This window comes from Salvelinus namaycush, chromosome 40 (assembly GCF_016432855.1).
Source record: "Salvelinus namaycush isolate Seneca chromosome 40, SaNama_1.0, whole genome shotgun sequence".
Lineage (NCBI taxonomy): Eukaryota > Metazoa > Chordata > Actinopteri > Salmoniformes > Salmonidae > Salvelinus > Salvelinus namaycush.
Window position 1 is genome coordinate 15421465 of NC_052346.1, and position 14418 is coordinate 15435882.

At 45.4% G+C, this 14418-nt stretch overlaps 1 protein-coding gene across 1 annotated transcript in view; it reads left to right on the plus strand.

The window, feature by feature from the left end:
• Nucleotides 1-14418, plus strand: part of LOC120033777 (serine/threonine-protein kinase 11-interacting protein-like) — a 47577-nt gene that overhangs the window by 10785 nt on the left and 22374 nt on the right. Inside the window, 5 exon segments of the mRNA XM_038980233.1 lie at nt 3620-3804; nt 8526-8841; nt 10804-10913; nt 11594-11691; nt 12559-12737. Of these exon segments, the coding sequence (XP_038836161.1) occupies nt 3620-3804; nt 8526-8841; nt 10804-10913; nt 11594-11691; nt 12559-12737 (888 nt within the window).

Below are 14418 nucleotides of genomic sequence, written 5' to 3' on the forward strand. Positions count from 1 at the left end.
ACATGAAATATAAAGATTAGCTGGCTACTCATAAGCATGCATAAGCATGTGAGCTTGTGCTTGAGAGATTGTTTACAGTGCCTTTGGAAAGTATTCAGATCCTTGACTTTTTTTCCATACAGCCTTATTCTAAAATTGATTCAATTGTTTTTTTGTTTTTTTCTCATCGATCTTCTCGCAATACCCTATAATGACAAAGCAAAAACATTATTATTATTTTTTTTAAATGTTTGCTAATTTATTGAAGAGAAAAAAAACATGACATTTACATACAGTACTGGTCAAAAGTTTGGACACACCTACTCATTCAAGGGTTTTTCTTTATTTTTACTATTTTCTACATTGTAGAATAATAATGAAGACATCAAAACTATGAAATAACACATATGGAATCATGTAGTAACTAAAAAAGTGTTAAACAAATCAAAATATTTAATATTTGAGTTTCTGCTATTTCTGGGACGCTATTTCTGCTATTTCTAATGAACTTATCCTCTGCAGCAGAGGTAACTCTGGGTCATCCTTTCCTGTGGCGTCCTCATGAGAGCCAGTTTCATCATAGCGCTTTATGGTTTTTGCAAATGCACTTGAAGAAACGTTAAAATTCTTGTAATCTTCCGCAGTGACTGACCTTCATGTCTTGAAGTAATGATGGACTGTAATTTCTCTTTGCTTATTTGAGCTGTTCTTGCCATAATATGGATTTAGTATTTTACCAAATAGGGCTCTCTTCTGTATACCACCCCTACCTTGTCACAACACAACTGATTGGCTCAAAACCATTAAGAAGGGAAAAAATTCCACAAACGAACTTTTATCAAGGCACACCTGTTAATTGAAATGCATTCCAGGTGACTACCTCATGAAGCTGGTTGAGAGAATGCCAAGCGTGTGCAAAGCTGTCATCAAGGCAATGGGTGGCTACTTTGAAAAAACTTAAATGTAAAATATATTTCGATTTAACACTTTTTTTGGTTACTACATGATTTTATGTTATTACATAGTTTATGTCTTCGCTATTATTCTACAATGTAGAAAATAGTAAAATTAAAGAAAAATCCTTGAATGAGTAGGTGTGTCAACTTTTGACTGGTACTGTAAGTCTTCAGACCCTTTATTCAGTACTTTGTTGAAGCACCTTTGGCAGCGATTACAGCATCGTGTCTTCTTCGGTATGACGCTACAAGCTTGGCACACCATTCAGAGACTTGTCCTGAAGCCACTCTTGTGTTGTCTTGGCTGTGTGCTTAGGGTCATTGTCCTGTTGGAAGGTGAACCTTCGCCCCAGTCTGAGGTTGTGAACGCTCTGGAGCAGGTTTTCATCAAGGATCTCTCTGTATTTTTGCTCCGGTCATCTTTGCCTCAATCCTGACTAGTTTCCCAGTCGCTGCCGCTGAAAAACATCCCCACAGCATGATGCTGCTACCACCATGCTTCACCATAGGGATGGTGCCAGGTTTCCTCCAGATGTGATGCTTGGCATTCAGGCCAACAGTTCACTCTTGGTTTCATCAGACGAGAGAATATTGTTCTCATGGTCTGAGAGTCCTTTAAGTGCCTTTTGGCCAACTCCAAATGGAATGTCGTGCCTTTTTTACTGAGGGGCTTCCATCTGGCCCTTCTACCATAAAGGCCTGATTGGTGGAGTGCTGCAGAGATGGTTGTCCTTCTGGAAGGTACTCCCATCTCCACAGAGGAACTCGAGCTCTGTCAGAGTGACCATCGGGTTCTTGGTCACTTCCTGACCAAGGTCCTTCTCCCCCGATTGTTCAGTTTGGCCGGGTGTTCAGCTCTAGGAAGAGTCTTGGTGGTTCCAAACTTCTTCCATTTAAGAATGATGGAGGCCGCTGTGTTCTTGGGGACCTTCAATGCTACAGAAATGTTTTGGTACCCTTCCCCAGATCTGTGCCTCGACACAATCCTGTCTCGGAGCTCTACAGACAATTCCTTCGACCTCATGGCTTGGTTTTTGCTCTGACATGCACTGTCAACTGTGGGACTCCAATCAAGTTGTAGGAACATCTCAATGATGATCAATGGAAAGAAACAAGATGCATCTGAGCTAAATTTCGAGTCTCATAGCAAATGGTCTGAATACTTATGTTAATAAGATATTTCTGTTTTTTATTCCAACCTGTTTTAGAATAAGGCTGTAACTTAACAATGTGGAAAAAGTCGAGGGGTCGGAATACTTTCCAAAGGCACTGTATGAGACCTGTGTTCATTTTCTATAATGCCTGCCACAAGAAGTTAGTCATTATTAGTGAATGTGCGTTATGCATAGTTCTGGTAAACATTTTAACAAAAAGGACATCTTACTAGACAGACTTGAACACCAGATCAGTGATTATTGCAAAAAACATGTGGGTTTTGATAAAATAATTAAATGATTGGTGGGTCTTGGTTGTGGAAGGCTTATATTTAGCATAGGTATAATTTCACTAACCCTGAATTAATTCGATTATTACTGACTGTTTGAAATGCAGTGTGTTTGACCTTTTTAATTGTACAAAAAATCTTAATTAGAGAATATAGATTAAAAAATCAGGCTATATATCGTTAATCAGCCCATGAGTTGGAAAATGTTGAGATTATTTTTAGGCCATAACGCCCATCCCTACACTTATCGGAGATTCTGGACCGGCGTCTGAGACAGCGTTTTCTACCACCATCAACAACACCAAATTATGGAATGTCTCATGGAAGAATGGTGTCGCATCCCTCTATTAGAGTTCCAGACACTTGTAGACTCTATGCCAAGGCGCATTGAAGCTGTTTTTGCACATTGTGGTGGCCCAACGCCCTGTTAAGACACTTCTTGTTGGTGTTTCCTTTATTTTGCTCGTGTTCAGTCATCTCCATTCCTCTGATAGAGATCTCCAGGTCGGATCTTAAGGACAGGGCTCTACTGGCAGCGTGCAGGATCACCTTATCTTCCTGCCCTGACAGACGTCACACAGATGTGGGCGGAGGTCCGATGACAAGTCGTTCTAAAACCTCTTGAGGTTACTATGGCAACAGACGCAACGGCTATGGTCCAAGCGACCACATTTTTTCCTTAACAATTGGCTGTCAACTACTAATTTACCAGAACAAATCCCTCAAACACGCAAAATGTAGCTTTTAATTCCTGTGTGTCTTTTAACGCTTGACTGTTGGTCCCACAGACACGAACTAACCACTATAATTAGCGGAGACAGATAGCTTGAAGCCCTTGGTATCAGCTTAGCCCTCTTCTCCTGGTCCTCAACAACCCAGACCTGAAATGACTACATGCTCTGACATGCCCAGAGCTCAGGGAGAGTTTGTTCTACAGATTTCTATGGCTTTTGACAGTTGTAACTTCTAGTTGGAATGTAGTTAGTCATATCCCTTTATATGCTGAGTACGACATCTACACCAAGGAAATGCTGACGTGTCTAGTCATTAACTCTGTTTTTAAAGAGCAGAGTATGGACAGAATTTTGCCTTTTTAAAACAAGTATTTTTGTGTACAAGAATGAAACCATTACAACATACACTAATTTACCAATACGTACGAATTCACACTGAAGTATAACACCTTTTTGAAACAATGTATTTATTTTCTGTTACTTGTCAATTTATACAATGTCTTCAGGAAGTACCGTCATCTGTCCTGAGTGTGGCAGTGATCATGTGGTCCAGCTGGCTGACCAATCAGCTCCCTCCACCAGTACGCCCGTCCATACACCCGTCCATGGTTCCCCATGCCAAGACGGGACTGACCGACACTTTACCTTCAACCACAGAGATACACCTCTACCCAGTCACCCTGGCAACAAGGTTTGAGATTTTATAGTCTTTACGATTTATTTAAATATGTTGTTGTATGATGAACATGTTTTTAAAGTCTAGGGCAGTGGTTCCCAAACTTTTTATAGTCCCGTACTCCTTCAAACATTCAACCTCCAGCTGCGTACCCCCTCTAGCACCAGGGTCAGCGCACTCTCAAATATGTTTTTTTGCAATCATTGTAAGCCTGCTATACGATACATTTATTAAACATAAGAATGAGTGAGATTTTGTCACAACCCGGCTCGTGGGAAGTGAAAAGAGCTCTTATAGGACCAGGATGATGATAATAAAAAATAATTTTGCTCTTTATTTAGCCATCTTGCATAAAATCTTATTTGTTCATCGAAAATTGTGAATAACTCGCCACAGGTTAATGAGAAGGGTGTGCTTGACAGGATGCACATAACTCTGCAATGTTGGGTTGTATTGGAGAGAGTCTCAGTCTTAAATAATTTTCCTCACACAGTCTGTGCCTGTATTTAGTTTTCATGTTTGTGAGGGCTGAGAATCCACTCTCACATAGGTACGTGGTTGCAAAGAGCGTCAGTGTCTTAACAGCGCGATTTGCCAAGGCAGGATACTCTGAGCGCAGCCCAATCCAGAAATCTGGCAGTAACTTCTGATTTAAATTACATTTTCACAGAAACGCTTCTTGCAATTTCGATGAGGCTCTCTTGTGCAGATATCGGTAAGTGGACTGGAGGCAGGGCATGAAAAGAATAATGAATCCAGTTGTTTGTGTCATCCGTTTCGGGAAAGTACCTCCATAATTGCGTACCCAACTCGCTTAGGTGCTTCGCTATATCACATTTGACATTGTCCGTAAGCTTGAGTTCATACAATGATGGAAAGACCTGTGTGTTGTCCTTGTTAATGCAGACAGAGAAGAGCTCCAATGTCTTAATCATAGCCAAAATGTTGTCCCGCACATTGAATATAGTTGCGGCGAGTCCCTGTAATCCTAGATTCAGATCATTCATGCGAGAAAAAACATCACCCAGATAGGCCAGTCGTGTGAGAAACTCGTCATCATGCAAGCGGTCAGACAAGTGAAAATGATGGTCAGTAAAGAACTTTAAGCTCGTCTCTCAATTAATAAAAAAAAAAAACGTGTCAATACTTTGCCCCTTGATAACCAGCACAATTCTTTATGTTGTAAAAGTGGTACACGGTCACTGTCCATATCATTGCATAATGCAGAAAATACACGAGAGTTCAGGGGCCTTGCTTTCAAGCTGTCAGGCATTCCCTTGGCAGCAAGAGCCTCTCGGTGGATGCTGCAGTGTATCCAAGTAGCATCGGGAAGCAACTGCTTGCACGTGCATTACCACTCCTCTATGTCTCTCTGTCATGGCTTTTACGCCATCAGTACAGATACCATCACATCTTGACCACCAAAGTCCATTTGATGTCACAAAGCTGTCCAGTACTTTAAAAGTATCCTATCCTGTTGTCCTGGTTTCCAGTGGTTTGCAGAAGAGGATGTCTTCCTTAATTGACCCCCCATAAACGTAACAGACATATACCAGGAGCTGTGCCAGGCCCGCCATGTCTGTTGACTCATCCAGCTGTAATGCATAAAATTCACTGGCTTGTATGCGAAGCAGTAATTGATTCAAAACATCTCCTGCCATGTCACTGATGCGTCGTGAAACAGTGTTGTTTATGAAGGCATTGTCTGTATAGTTTTCTTTGGTCTTTCCCCCAGCATTGTCCCAGCCATACCCGCGGCAGCAGGAAGAATTAAGTCCTCCACAATAGTATGGGGCTTTCCCGTCCTAGCCACTCGGTAGCTCACCATATAAGACACTTCTAGCCCTTTCTTATTAATGGTATCTGTTGCTTTTACTACTCAAATGTCTTAATTCTTGCTCAAACTCCTGTGGCTTATTTTTCAAATTGGCATGTTCTGTTTCTAAATGTCTGCGCAAGAGTGAAGGTTTCATCGAGTTGTGAGATAGTACATTTACACATATAACACACTGTGGCTGAGGAAAGGCACTACTCCCAATATAAGTGAAGCCCAAATCAATGTAGTTCATCATATTTGTGCCTCTTCGATGGTCCAACATCCCTGTCTGTCGTTCGGTCCAACGTCCCTGTCTGTTGTTTGGTGCTTTCCAACGTCCCTGTCTGTTGTTTGGTGCTTTCCAACGTCCCTGTCTGTTGTTTGGTGCTTTCCCGGGTAAGAGGGCAGTAGCTCCCCAACGTCCCTGTCTGTTGTTCGGTCCAACATCCCTGTCTGTTGTTCGGTGCTTTCCCGGGTAAGGGGGCAGTAGCTCCCCAACGTCCCTGTCTGTTGTTCGGTGCTTTCCCGGGTAAGAGGGCAGTAGCTCCCCAACGTCCCTGTCTGTTGTTCGGTGCTTTCCCGGGTAAGGGGCAGTAGCTCCCCAACGTCCCTGTCTGTTGTTCAATGCTTTCCCGGGTAAGGGGGCAGTAGCTCCCCAACGTCCCTGTCTGTTGTTTGGTGCTTTCCCGGGTAAGGGGGCAGTAGCTCCCCAACATCCCTGTCTGTTGTTCGGTGCTTTCCCGGGTAAGGGGGCAGTAGCTCCCCAACGTCCCTGTCTGTTGTTCGGTGCTTTCCCAGGTAAGAGGGCAGTAGCTCCCCAACGTCCCTGTCTGTTGTTCGGTGCTTTCCCGGGTAAGAGGCAGTAGCTCCCCAACATCCCTGTCTGTTGTTCGGTGCTTTCCCAGGTAAGAGGGCAGTAGCTCCCCAACGTCCCTGTCTGTTGTTCGGTGCTTTCCCAGGTAAGAGGCAGTAGCTCCCCAACGTCCCTGTCTGTTGTTCGGTGCTTTCCCGGGTAAGGGGCAGTAGCTCCCCAACGTCCCTGTCTGTTGTTCGGTGCTTTCCCGGGTAAGGGGGCAGTAGCTCCCCAACATCCCTGTCTGTTGTTCGGTGCTTTCCCGGGTAAGAGGCAGTAGCTCCCCAACGTCCCTGTCTGTTGTTCAATGCTTTCCCGGGTAAGGGGGCAGTAGCTCCCCAACATCCCTGTCTGTTGTTCGGTGCTTTCCCGGGTAAGGGGGCAGTAGCTCCCCAACATCCCTGTCTGTTGTTCGGTGCTTTCCCGGGTAAGGGGGCAGTAGCTCCCCAACATCCCTGTCTGTTGTTCGGTGCTTTCCCGGGTAAGGGGGCAGTAGCTCCCCAACATCCCTGTCTGTTGTTCGGTGCTTTCCCGGGTAAGGGGGCAGTAGCTCCCCAACATCCCTGTCTGTTGTTCGGTGCTTTCCCGGGTAAGGGGGCAGTAGGTCCCCAACATCCCTGTCTGTTGTTCGGTGCTTTCCCGGGTAAGGGGGCAGTAGCTCCCCAACATCCCTGTCTGTTGTTCGGTGCTTTCCCGGGTAAGGGGGCAGTAGCTCCCCAACATCCCTGTCTGTTGTTCGGTGCTTTCCCGGGTAAGGGGGCAGTAGCTCCCCAACATCCCTGTCTGTTGTTCGGTGCTTTCCCGGGTAAGGGGGCAGTAGCTCCCCAACATCCCTGTCTGTTGTTCGGTGCTTTCCCGGGTAAGGGGGCAGTAGCTCCCCAACATCCCTGTCTGTTGTTCGGTGCTTTCCCGGGTAAGGGGGCAGTAGCTCCCCAACATCCCTGTCTGTTGTTCGGTGCTTTCCCGGGTAAGGGGGCAGTAGCTCCCCAACATCCCTGTCTGTTGTTCGGTGCTTTCCCGGGTAAGGGGGCAGTAGCTCCCCAACATCCCTGTCTGTTGTTCGGTGCTTTCCCGGGTAAGGGGGCAGTAGCTCCCCAACATCCCTGTCTGTTGTTCGGTGCTTTCCCGGGTAAGGGGGCAGTAGCTCCCCAACATCCCTGTCTGTTGTTCGGTGCTTTCCCGGGTAAGGGGGCAGTAGCTCCCCAACATCCCTGTCTGTTGTTTGGTGCTTTCCCGGGTAAGGGGGCAGTAGCTCCCCAACATCCCTGTCTGTTGTTCGGTGCTTTCCCGGGTAAGGGGGCAGTAGCTCCCCAACATCCCTGTCTGTTGTTCGGTGCTTTCCCGGGTAAGGGGGCAGTAGCTCCCCAACGTCCCTGTCTGTTGTTCGGTGCTTTCCCGGGTAAGGGGGCAGTAGCTCCCCAACATCCCTGTCTGTTGTTCGGTGCTTTCCCGGGTAAGAGGGCAGTAGCTCTTCGGCTGCATCAGATTCACAACTGTCAGTGTCCATGCTACCTGGGCTAACAACAAATGTAGAATTACTGATGCTAGCATTGGATGTGCTCGTGGAAGCAGAACAGCTTGTGTCGTCGACAGGTGTAGTACTGCTGGTAGTAGCAGCCTCTATGGACGCGGGCCTTACTTTTTTTAACCATTTATCCATTTTCGAGCAAACAGAATGAGCAGCAGCTACGTTTTGGCTACATACGGACCGTTAGTGGAATTCCAGCGAGAGAGTAACAGTTAATGTGATTGGATGTTAATTATTTGACTAGGCTACCTGTATTTGACAATGTGTTATCTCGCTGAACAGGAGATCGTTTAATTTTTTGGCAGTGAAACGAGGCTACTCACCCAAATGTATAACCCCATTGGAAAATCTAAATGGACTGTTTGAAAATGTTTTTTAAAATGTATTTTAAAATGTGAATCACATTTTTATTTGGCGTACCCCTGACGGCATTGCGCGTACCCCAGTTTGGGAATACTTGGTCTAGGGTAATCAATCAGCTTTCAGGCCCCGCCATAGTGTCAATAAATCTCCAATATTCCTCCTCCCTCTGTTTTTAGGACCCCACCATGGAAGGTCCTTCCTCTGCCAGGGCCAGCCCCTACGGCAGCCCTGCTATGAAGGCCTCAACCCAGGACACTATCCAGACCAGCACCTCCATGGAGGACCCCACCTCCTTCTTCTCAGCCAAGGGAAGCTCCTTCTCCTTGGGGGAGACCTGGGAGGACCAGAGCTGTGACCGGAGCCTGTCCCAACCTGCCAGCTTCTACAGTACAGAGGGCCAGAGTAAAGGAAGTATAGCAGGAGGCTACAGCTATGCTGTTAGTGCTACCCCACCTGGACCCCAGTATCAGCATGCAGAACAAGCCAGTCCAGGTGGGTCCTGGAGAAAGTTGGGTCCTGCTTCCTTTGCATAGACATCATTTTGTAGTCATAATATATACTTTTGACCACTTCTGTAATAACCAATGTTATTGCTAAGCTATAACATCTGTGTAATGTGATGGGGAAAGGAATGAACAAAATAACATTGTTTGATTGGGTCCTTTGGTTTTTATCAGCCATCAGATGAAGTCATAAAATGGATATGATCCTTAAATAGAAGTGACGACATGACCTGGATTTGAACCTTTTATTTAAAGATTTTTTATCAAATGGACCCCTTTTTTTTTATGTTAGTTGGTCCAGCACCATCCTCAGACAATTGCTTTAATTTTTGGTGTAATTCACATTTCTGGAAAAGGCTTAAAATAAAGGTTCAAATCCAGGTCATGTGAGTTGATAGTCCAAAACACAGGGCCCTAGTGATAGGAGAACGAGTATAACACAACAATCCACAGGAGGTTATTTGACGTTGGTGACAGTCTCCCAGCCTGGCCCCTTGGGTCTCTGTCTGTGAGTCTTACAGTAAGGTCTCATATGGTTTAGTAAGACCGTTACTATTAGAACTGATGGGAGAGGAAGGAATGCTTTAGCCTCCAGAGAAGACAATGGAATGGAGAGCCGGAGAAAGAGGGATCTTAGAGGGGGTATAAATGCTGTATATACACAGTATAATAGACCTTTATATTTTCCTCTGTGATATACTGTAGCAGCCAGAGATGCTGAATGACTGACTACATGGAATCCTTCTTGTTTAAAAACCACACGCCACTGCAGAGACCCATCCCAAAGCACTTCATCCAGCCGCTGAGCTGACGCTAATTTGAGACAACTTCTGAGAGGATGAAGACATCTCTTTTGTTGAACAAGTCCTTTAGTCTAACACCAGTTTACTACATATAGATGAAAAACAACTCTGATCTGATTTCCATGTATTTGGGACACATTGATCTGAATATCGCACATCAAAAATGGAATGTTAGATGCATACGTTGAGATGAACAGAGAGGAAAGACTCAAGTGTAAAAGCAACATTTGAATACTCTTGCTTTAGCTATAGACACTTCCACTCAGTGATATATGTAGCATTGGACCAGATTCAGAAAGGCCTAGTGAATGATAGCCACATAGTCAATAGGCAAGTTTCCTGGCAGGAAAGTTACTATCTATTGTCTCTGGGGTTGATGTGTGTCACCTTTCACTAAATGGACCAGCAGCCTTATGCCAAGTTAGATTTACTACACAGCGACAGCATAATGCTCCATAAACTACAGTTTAGAGACAGTTTAGATTTAGTGGGAGGGAGGGTTAAATCTATATGTTCAATTATGAGACACCCATCCCTTTTTATCAGTTTTTAGTGTGATCTGCCAAGGTAATAACTGGAAAATATATTTGTTTAAAAGGGGAAGTAGGGAGACTACATAGCCAAAATGTTATTGGGTCTGTTAGCTGTTGCATACTAATTGTGCTGTTTGTAAACTAGTACTGTGTTGGTTATGCTTAGCTAATTTCTGTCCCTGTGTGTTGTTTATGCTAAGCTAACTGCTTTTCCTTTTGTGTCGGTTATGCTTAGCTAATTGCTGTCACTGTGTGTTGGTTATGCTAAGCTAACTGCTTTTCCTTTTGTGTTGGTTATGCTAAGCTAACTGCTGTCACTGTGTGTTGGTTATGCTAAGCTAACTGCTTTTCCTTTTGTGTTGGTTATGCTAAGCTAACTGCTGTCACTGTGTGTTGGTTATGCTAAGCTAACTGCTTTTCCTTTTGTGTTGGTTATGCTTAGCTAATTGCTGTCCCTGTGTGTTGGTTATGCTAAGCTAACTGCTTTTCCTTTTGTGTTGGTTATGCTAAACCAATTGCTGTCCCTGTGTGTGTTGGTTATGCTAACCTAACTGCTGTCCCTGTGTGTTGGTTATAAATGTTACCCTAACACTATTCTGACCTGTGTGTCTGTAGGCCAGTTGGACCTTCTCTCAGAGGACTATGAGGCGGTGGACCATCGGCTGAAGCTCTTCCTGGATATGGAGGTGTTTGAAGAGGAAGAGGAGCTCCACTCGTTTCTCAAGGTTAGCAGAACCAATGTTCTGACAACGGTTAACAGTTCAGTGACGTGGCTGAATCCGGTCACAGCATTTCTGCTCAGAAGTTCCATGAACTGCTAACCCAGCCAAAACCGGTCGACTCCAGCTCTTGTGATCTGCTCCTGGCTGATTTTGTGCCCCCAGCTGTTCTCTCACTGTCCTGCACCCCCCCTCTCTCTCTCTCGCCACCCCCACCCACCACACCATGGCGTTGGATGAGCTCCTCCATGTGTAATGCATGCTGGGAGCCCTGTGGAGCGGAGGGGTATTGGTTTACTGCTCAGGACACCTGGACGAGGAGAGGGAGCCAAGAGGACCCAAGCAACCCCAGCAGGAGACAGGAGACAGGAGATCCAGCTCATAACATGCTCATTCATCTGATGTTTATTTATCTTGTCACACGTGCTTCTCTCCCCTCTGGCTCTCTTTCTTTCAACAGCTCAACTGTTTTATTTTTGGGCCTACACAGTATTCAATGAAGATTGATGTAACTTTGTTGCTAGACCTTACTCTTTAGGTGTTTTTTAAACAGGAACTGATCTGTTCTTATACAGTCTGTTTAAGAAGAGCTCTGAATGCAGCCATCATTTTCCTCAGGGAAAGTTATTTGCAGCAGTTAAGTGTTGTGGAATCTTTAACGTGTGTACATCTTATCTTTGTTGTAGGTGTCGACCGTGAAGTTTGGTGATCCGGTGGAGTTCCCCTCTTTCCTGGTGGTGTCTGACCAACGCATCTACTTCCTGGAAGTGACATCCGACATGGAGTAAGTTAACCACCTGACCTGTCACACTGAAGAGCATCACACAAGAGAAGGCTGGAATAAAAATAAACATTCAAGTACCCATTCTGTGGTCACAGAAATGGTTGTGCCTGTCATGAAGGTATTGTCTGTAGAGGCATTTGGTCTGTAGACTACAGTTTCTTCTATAAAGCTACATATGACATTTATGGGGACAGCAGCAACAGGTGTGGTAGGGAGCAGACCACCACTATAGGATCACCACAGCTTCATGTAACCCACCACATCCCAATACTAACAGACTTTCTGGGCCACATCTTCAAACCCATTACAGCCCTGGTCTTTGTGGTGGCCCTACACATCTCCCCAGCCACTTCTCCCATGTCCTATATCAGTGGTTCCACGTTCCCTCTGATATAGTGCGAACACTATATCAATGACTTTGTAAGCCCTGTATCAATGGCTTTTTTTTGTCCTCATCAAAAGCATGTTGGCTTGCCTCCGCTTCCTCCCAGGAGTGTGAGTAGTACGGTGTTGGACAGGCCTGAGTCTCATGCAGCGACGGTCCCTATAAAGTTACTGGGATTCTGACCCCAGAAGGCCACACCCCCGCTATCCTTAGCACGCCCTGGAAGTTGTGTAACGGCCAAGTTTGGTTGCGCAACGGTGTGTTATTCTTATGATGACCTTTTAAAGGTGCAGTCTGTGACTTGGTTGTCTGTGGCTGTCTGACAAATTGCAGAAACAAACAATGCTCAAACAAAAACATATACACCTTAAAAAGTTTACGTGAGTAGACTCAAGGAAACAAAGTTAATAGGCGGGATACATGCAAGTAAAATAATTTATTTATTTCACACTTTCCCGTCTTCATTGTTCTTTTCCTTGCAGAGGGCAGCCTTGTGATTGGCTGCAGAAGAGGGACAGCCGTGGAATCACAGAGCTGAGTTACCTGGAGGTGGGACTGGGCTCCCAGAGTATCCACATGGAGTTTGAGGACGGGCCTGTGGCCTACACCCTGCTGGTACGGGACAGCGTGCGTTGCAAACGCTTCTTCAGCCTCTTCACAGGCAAGACGCAGCCACACACACACATACACACACACACACTGCACATGTGTTGCATGCATCTGTATCTCATGAATGAAGGGCCTTCCTCCTGGGGATATTAGAGTGGAGCGTACTCGTTCTTAGGACAATATGTCCCTCTTGCTCTCTCTCTCTCTCTCTCTGTCCCGCTCTCTCTCTCGTCCCTCTCAGTATGTTAATCACATGCTCCTCTGCTCACAGTGACTACACCCTGCCTAGCCTGTCAGCAAGGCAAGACCAGAAGCAGAGAGAGAGGAAAGCTGAGTTTTATTAGATCAACACTCTCTGATTCTCACAACTTCTCCTCACAACTTCACTAGAGCACTCTTTTAATGGAGTCCCTTTGGTAGCAAGGGGAAGCACCATGGCCAAACAGCTAAGGCTCTTCAGCTAAGGCTCTGTGGACCTGAGTCTGTGCTGTCTTATCTGTGGGGACTCCATGTTTTCATTCAGTCGTATCAATAATCACTCAGATCCAGTCATTATTTGACTATTTTCCAGATCAACTCTTTACCTAATCTGGTACGGTCCAGATGTCCTCAGATTCATATTTGGAATTCCTTCTGCCTCTGAAAGTGAGCATCCAGAATCAAAGATTCATTTCTGGCCTCAAAAGGGGTCATATTGTCAAAGTGAGTCTATGTTGTGTAGATCCATTGTACATCCTAGAGCATAATAGACCTCATTAGAGTTATCTTCTTCTCTTCCTAGTCTATGCTCTAGGTTGCCTAGAGGTGATCCTTTTCTTGCACTGTGAGGCCTGTTGGAATAATTGTTTCTGAGGTTATGTCCTTGTCTGGATTCGTCAAAGATGATTTTTCTCCTTCCTCTCAACGACTGAGGACGGGTCCAGCTTTTCAGTCACTGGGACCACATAGCCGGCTAGGCCAGTCCAATTCTGGGCTTGGACTCTGTATTGCAAAGCTGAACGGCCCCATAGAGAGAGGCTGTCACAGGGCTCTGCTATAGCCTGCCAGTTGGATCATCTCCTATACGTCTTAAAATATCCTCTGTTCTTTTTGTGTTCCTGAGGAAGGAGGAGGAACAGGAGAGTTGAGCCTGGTTGTAGGCCTGGTTCTGCGGTATGTGCTACAGACAGACAACATGGCTGGTCCTGTCCAGTTGGCAGAGGGAGAGAGAGGGGGGGCTAAATAACTAGGTGTCTTCTTAGTGCTCCACTCGTTGGTATGAGGCTTTGGCACCATCCTTCCTCTCCGGCCTTCACTCCTAGTCTGCCCCGCTCTTCCTCCCCTTGAGGAAACTGGAACTATTTATTATGTGCATGAAAACTCGGTCCAGAGCTCTGATATTGCCCCCATAACAGCTATTACAATATTTGTCTCAGGGAAAGAACCAAAGGATACCTTTACTATAACAAAAGCAGTTTTCAGACGGGGCTGGCATTCCCAGAACAGATGTGGTCACGCCTGGCTTGGTCGGTGGTGAGGGCTACAAACATGGAGAAGGAAAGGGTCTGGGACTGTGAGGAAACTAGGATGTGGTTTTACTACCCCAAGGAGAAGAAGCTACTAGGGACAGATCTGCTCACTGGGTTTGAAAATGTTTTATTGAAATGAGGAAGAAGGCTGGATAAATCTTAACTTGATATTCCGGAGGAGTCAGTACAGGTCACCATGTCAATCAAAGACTTGTCTGAACAATG